This window comes from Pempheris klunzingeri, chromosome 4 (genome assembly GCF_042242105.1).
Source record: "Pempheris klunzingeri isolate RE-2024b chromosome 4, fPemKlu1.hap1, whole genome shotgun sequence".
Classification (NCBI taxonomy): domain Eukaryota; kingdom Metazoa; phylum Chordata; class Actinopteri; order Acropomatiformes; family Pempheridae; genus Pempheris; species Pempheris klunzingeri.
Genome location: NC_092015.1, coordinates 509887 through 516768, shown reverse-complemented (window position 1 = coordinate 516768; position 6882 = coordinate 509887). Strand labels below are relative to the sequence as shown.

At 43.5% G+C, this 6882-nt stretch overlaps 1 protein-coding gene across 1 annotated transcript; it reads left to right on the top strand.

The window, feature by feature from the left end:
* Positions 1-1919: 1919 nt before the first annotated feature.
* Positions 1920-2896, top strand: LOC139200371 (olfactory receptor 11A1-like). Its single transcript, XM_070829651.1, has one exon. It carries the CDS (start codon positions 1936-1938, stop codon positions 2887-2889), a length of 954 nt encoding a protein of 317 aa, XP_070685752.1. The 5' UTR covers positions 1920-1935; the 3' UTR covers positions 2890-2896.
* Positions 2897-6882: the final 3986 nt, after the last annotated feature.

Below are 6882 nucleotides of genomic sequence, written 5' to 3'. Positions count from 1 at the left end.
GTGAACGAGTCGCTCTCGTGACTCATCAAGTGACGCCGCTCCCTGGCCAATCAGTGGCCTGCAGTCTGGTGACGTCACATTTTCAGCTCGACTCAGCTCGCTGGGAACCCCGACAGAGGAGGTACTAAAATAGTACCTGGTACCAGAAACTAGCGCTGGTGGAAACGCAACCAAACCGAGTCAAGTCGAGTCGAACTGAGTAGGTACTAGTGGAAACGCGCCATAAGACAGAAGCTAAAACAGATGCTAACGGTAGCAATACAGAGGCTGTTGTGTTTATCTGTGTCAGGACAGTAAAACTGAAAGCTGACATGCAGAACACAGTATTGCTCCAGACAGTGAAAGCACAGGCAGGCGGTCCAGCAGGGAGAAAAGGTGGTGCACTGCCTGTTAGACGGATGGAGCCAGAGAAGCTTCGTCCATGAGGATGTAGTGAAAGCACTAAGATCACCAGCGGTAAGACGAGAGACACTGAACCCACATACCTTTGGATCCACCTGCGACAGTACAGCGCCACATTGTGAAGGTGTGAATGGAAAATGTGTGGAATCCACAGCAGAGAATCGAGATGGAAACCGCTCAAGTGTGCAGTGCTGTGATAAAGGTCCCTGGCAAAACTGATTTACTATTCACCCCAAGTCAGTTTCTTTTAGATCTAACTCCTGAAGACATGAACACCAGAGAACAAAAGTACCTATTACATATACTCTTGATGACTGCCAGGAAAATGGTGACAATAAATTGGATGAATCCACAGCCACCTGCAGTGGCTCAGTGGAAACAGAAGCTGAGGGAGGTGTATGAAATGGAGGCCTTAACCGCTCAATTACAATTGAAGGCTGATGTGTTTGTGAGGAGGTGGCTACCTATAGCAGGATCCCTCTATGACTGAGGGGAACCCCACACTATGCTGTAATGTCTTAACTGTCCATTAATTTATTTTTCACTTATTGATATTAAGTTTTCTGGGCCCCAAAAGGGTTTTATATGTCATATATAGTCTGAGATGTTGTCAAGGAGTGTTCTGTTCTGTATTGTGTCCCTGGCAAACCCTTACAAGAGGAGTTAAAGAGAAGGGGTCTGCAACTCTCAGATTTCTCACTAGAGGGCACTAATGATCCAGGACCTTCAGTGTTTATAGGAGGAGACTTCTACTGGCAAGTGGTGTCAGGCAAGGTCCAGAGGTCGACCAAATCACTTAGCTGATATTGAGCCAGTATTGTCTTACCCCCCCCCCCCGCTGACACAGACTCTTGTCCTACCTGATGGATGCTCCACATTATATTAACTCAAAGCTTCCACATCGACCTTCATCCGTCACATTCATGCTGTGATAGTAACAGTGTTCGGATCATCTCCTCTGCACATTGCACATTTTCTCATACATCATTTGCACATCAACATCGTTTTGGTCTGAAACCCGACGGCTGTTTTCACTGAATGAGTGACGTCACAGGTGTTTTACAGCTCTCACACGTTCAGGTGCACTGAGGTGATGAGGTGTTCGTCCTAGATGTAGGATTCTCAGGTCGTCTTCTTGTGTCCTCTGTTGGGGAGCCCATCACCATGTGAATATATTTTAATCCCATTTCATTTTGTTGGTAACTGTTATATATGTTATACAACCTCATATGCACATAGTTTAGGTGTTCAGTGGTACATTTCTGTCTGGACTCAATATGAGCACCAATTCAGGATTAACGGTTGAGAGGCACCAGGCTGGTTTCTGTTGATGGCCTCAGTCAGCTGGTGGCTCCCTGAGGTCTGTGGGCGTCTCCTCACTTCAGGAGGTAAAAGAAGCTGGAGCAGAGTTTCAGCTCAGAGTGGAGCGTCATGAACTCACATTTACATCTAGTGTAGACTTTGTACTGACTTTAATGAAGGGAAAGGTGAGTCTGGGCCGTCCTTCACAGTCGTGATAATCTGTTTCGTGTCATGACTCCGACTTCTGTTTACATGAGAAGAGCCATGAGAAATCACACACAGGTTTCATATTTCACACTTGGCGCCTACTTTGATGCTGGAGTTTTCAAGTACTTGTTTTTCATCATTTTTCTGTCATTATATCTTGTGATTGTTGGGGCCAACGTCCTGCTGGTTGTGGTGATCTGTGTGAACAGGAGCTTACATGAACCTATGTACCTTTTCCTGTGCAGCCTGTTTGTGAATGAGCTGTATGGTAGTACAGGACTGTTTCCTTTCCTGCTGCTTCAGATCCTCTCTGACACTCACACTGTTCCTGCTCCACTTTGTTTCCTGCAGATCTTCTGCTTATACAGTTATGCTTGTGTGCAATTTAACAACTTGGCCATCATATCTTATGACAGATATGTGGCCATCTGTTATCCTCTGCAGTATCACACACAGATGACATACAACAAGATAACGTTACTTATTGCTCTGACATGGTTTTGTTCCTCTGTTTTATCTTTTGTTCCATTATCACTGAGCGCTCCGTTACAGCTCTGTGGGAACATCATCAACAAAGTCTACTGTGATAACTACTCCATCGTCAAACTGTCCTGCTCCGACACCACAGCCAACAACATCTATGGACTTATTGCCACTTTTTTCATCGTCTCATGTCCTGTTTCTTTAATCTTCTACACTTACATGAGGATCCTCACAGTGTGTTTTTCTGGCTCCAAACAGACCAGACAGAAAGCCGTCAGTACCTGCACTCCTCACCTGGCTTCCCTCCTCAACTTCTCCTTTGGAGCTTTCTTTGAAATAATACAGAGCAGGTTTAACATGACCAGTGCACCCAACATGCTGAGAATCTTTTTATCTCTTTACTGGCTCACATGTCAGCCTCTGTTCAACCCCTTAATGTACGGCCTGAATATGTCCAATATCCGTGTCATATGTAGAAACCTGATTTATTCCTAAATGTAGAACACTGATGGTTTTAAAGTGTTGTGCTTTATAAACTTTTTTTGCTGATGCAGGAAACATTTAGGACGGACAGAACATCAGCTGATTCAGTTTATGAATGCAGGCTGAGAAATAACGTGTAGATTGTGTAGAAGTGGTTAAAACAAAAGCTGTTGTTAATCAGCAGCTGTTATCACGATTCTTCACTTGCTTGGAAACTTCTACCTAATAAACAGCTCAGTGATGCCTGAAGGTCTCCTTGCTTTCTCTCTTTCTTTTGGGTGTAACTACATCAGCCTGGACGAATAAAGAACCGAACACATGAAGCTCTATGAGGTCGTGTGTTTCTAGGAGCTCCAGCTGTTTAAAACCAGCTGATGAGCGACATCACAGATGTTTTACAGCTCTCACACATCCAGGTGAACTGGAGGTGATGGTTTCAAGTTAGTCCTAAGTCCTAAAGAAGGTCTGCAGCCGTGACGGATCACATAAACCACATGGTTCTGTAACAGGTTGCTGCTTCCTTCCCTGATTCCTGAGGGACTCATTAAACAGCTTCCAGGCAGCAGGGAACTACAAGCACTGAAAATATTTAGTCTGAACTGTCCAGTCTGGTCAAAGCAACAGCTGAACAGTCTGAGAGTTTCACATGTGGCTCATTTGACCAGCTGTGAAACATCTGTATGTCCGGACAGTCGCTGACTGTCTGTTGTCAGATAGGAACCTGTCTGAAAGTTTGAGTATATACTGAAGTCAAAAACCCTGCTGAGAATATTAAATATAGGTCTGTAGGTGTGAATGTGTGTGTGTGCCATGACCAGTCCAGGGTGACCCCATGCCCCGCCGTGCTTGTTTCTTTGACATGGTCATACCCTTTGCTTGCATGTTTTATATCCAGCTTATATTTGAAGTCCTACTCACAGCTGTGTGGGAACATCATTCACAAAGTTTACTGTGATAGCCCCTCTGTTGTGAAGCTCTGACACCCACGTAAGTAATACTTATGGGCTCATTTTATCATTTGGCACAATATTTGGTGCTTTAATTTTTACCCTTTACAGCTACATGAAGATCCTTGTGGTGTGTTTTTCTGGCTCCAAACAGACGAGACAAAAAGCCGCCAGCACCTGCACTCCTCACCTGGCTTCCCTCTGAATTAATACAGAGCAGGTGAACATGAGCGCTGTACCCAACACGATACGAATCTTTTTATCTTTATACTTCACGTGTCCACCACTCTTCAATCCTGTCATGTATGGCATGAAAATGTCCAAAATCCGCACCATGGGTAAGAGTCTGATGTCAAAAGTTAACTGACCTACTAACTTCAAGTATTGGACTGTAAAATGATTTCATAAACTTTTCCACCTGTTTTGCCTTTTTTAGTAAAAGTGTACAACATGGCAGAAATGGTTGTCTGCACCATATGGGGTGAATATATTAAATAAAAAGATTGACAAATCAAATTTACCACCATAACTCTGTGTTTGCATTATGTGTTTGACACATTATGTCACTGATTGGTATTTATTTATCTCTACACTCTTAATGAGATGCTTCTGTGACCCTCATAAAGAAGCTGATTAATTCTATACAGACTCTTTCAATTTGTTCAAATCATGTATTTGGCAGAGAGGAATATATATTTTGTGCAGTGTTACATAATAGGTGTATTTCTTTGTTCATGTATTTTTAGTTCAAACATTTCTTGGTCTGTTTCCTGTGTAATCACTGAAGTTGCCTTCAGGAGTCAATAAAGACCGTCTTTTCTTATTTGTAACCCAACACACGTTGCTGTGTGAGTGACAACGAATCATTTACACTGGATCAATGTGTCCTCACACAGCTTTATGTTTAGATTGATGTCATGTGACACAAAAACTGAGGCTGGAGATGTCACGACAGTCATCAGAGGCCTCGATCTGACTCACATCAGGATTTCATATCAAGATTTTAAAAAGCAAGTTTATTGTGCTGGAGTAGGTCACTCAGTCCATGTTTAGACTCTGCAGGGGTTTTTGTCCCTTTTTTTAGAAAGTTAAGTAATGAACTATTAAAAAGTTACGGCAGGTAATGTTGCAGTTTGAATTTTGGTGATGGGGCTGGTCTTTGTTCGGTTTGTCCCCCCCTTTGGCATCCGATAACGACACACAAGGTGTCTTTATGAGACACTAAAGGGAAATTTAGTGTAAAACAGGACTAAAAGTCTCCATATCGAGGTGAAGGGGAGGCACCTTTGTACACCTGTGACCTGAGTCATCCTGTTAACAGCAGCAGGTCACTCAGGTCCTCTGACCAGCTGCTAGTGGCCCCTTACTGATAATGAAAGGTGATTGAGCCTTTGAAGAAGTGGCTCCAACACTGGTACACCCTTCCTTTAGACGTTCCTTTAGTCGTTCCTTCAGCCGAAAAGTGCTGTCAGTAGTCGACATGACTAGAAAGGAGATACAAATACAGACCATTTAGCATTTAGAGATTAGAGATCATGAAGCAGTGTTTCTGTAGGAACAGTTACTTTTTGACTTGATTGGGTAGCAGAGATTATTTTTCTCCATCTGTGAAGATTTATTGGTGTAGCTGGGATATCATAGACAAAGCAGCTGAAACTTATTTTGATGCACCTCTTTATATCATTTGCCCTCCTTGCCCTGTTGCAGACTGTCCAAACATGTCTACCCTCACCATTTCATAGCTGGACTACATGAATCTTCCGCTGCATTGATGACATGATACACCTATAGATTTGCGCACATCCACCTTGACCTGGTGGTGCACCTCTACCCCATTCACACCTGGCTCACAAGTCAGGGAGAGGAAGCCATCCAAGATCGTATAATAAGAGAAGGAGAACTCTGAAAATTCAGCAAATGAGGCAAGAACTGAGGTGTCTGAAATGACGTTCAGGAGGGCAGGAGAAAGAAGAGAGTTCACTTGCTGATCGAAGTAAGAAGCTTGTGACTGTGTTGAAAAGCAAGCTGCTGTTTTCACTTTCACATTGATCAAACTCCAGGTCACCTCCAGTAATCTACAGCAATAACAGATTAGGACCTGATAGACTTTGCATCCAATCAGTTCAGTGACAAGTGTCCAAGGCTTTGCTGCTACTCTGGAAGATCGTGAGGGAGAAAATGTGCAGACGGAGAGGAGATACCAAAGAAGGAAAACTCCTTAACAGTGAGAAACATGTTCAGTTTGTAGAGCAACATATTCCTCAGCATCCTGTCCCAAAGGCAGACAGAGTTGTTTCTATTGAGGAATGGCCACATAAATGCCTTTAGATACAGGTGTCGGATTCTCGGGGTAACTTGTCGTTCATGGCATCAAGAAGGTCCATGATAGCAAATGCAATCTGATGAAGCTTTGGCTCAACTTAGCACCACAGTTCTGTTCTCCATCACTGCATCCCGAGTGGAATAAGAGGTCTCATCCTTGAATACTATGACAGGATTCACCTGAGAGGCATTTGGGCCAGGATGAGTTTCAAGCCAGCAAAGTCAAGATCCCAAAAAACCGAATGCCCCAGTCTATTGTGTTGGGCCATTTATTGGCAAGATGATCTTTTTATAATGAAATGAAACCAGCAGCTCTTTTCAAGGAAGGGAACTGAAGTGAAAGAAGATGATGATTTGGGAACTGATCAATCGGGACACGTTGTAAATATGATTCGTATTTATTTGGATAAAATATAAACTTTAACGGTCCTTCACTTTCTAATCGTCCCAGTCTTGCAGTAATACTTTTGAGAGATGGCTGCTGCCAAATCCCTGCTGGAGAAATGCAAAAACAAAATATTTTCTTCCTTGCGTCACCACACACAAATGATAACAACCAAGCAAAGGCCTGCTCTGTTGTCAGCAGTAACCGTGGCGACAGCTGTGTGCTCCCATGATTCCCTGTGATACAGTGTGTTAATTGGCCTGTTAGCGAAGCTGGTTAGAGCCTCCGTCGTGTCCAAGTGTCCACACAGAGGCCTCTGGGGTCTGGCCTTGGCTTCTGTTACAGGTGGAA

What these genes read in the sequence shown, in the direction of transcription:
- LOC139200371 (XM_070829651.1), top strand. Translation starts at nt 1,936, where the DNA reads ATGACTCCGACTTCTGTTTACATGAGAAGAGCCATGAGAAATCACACA.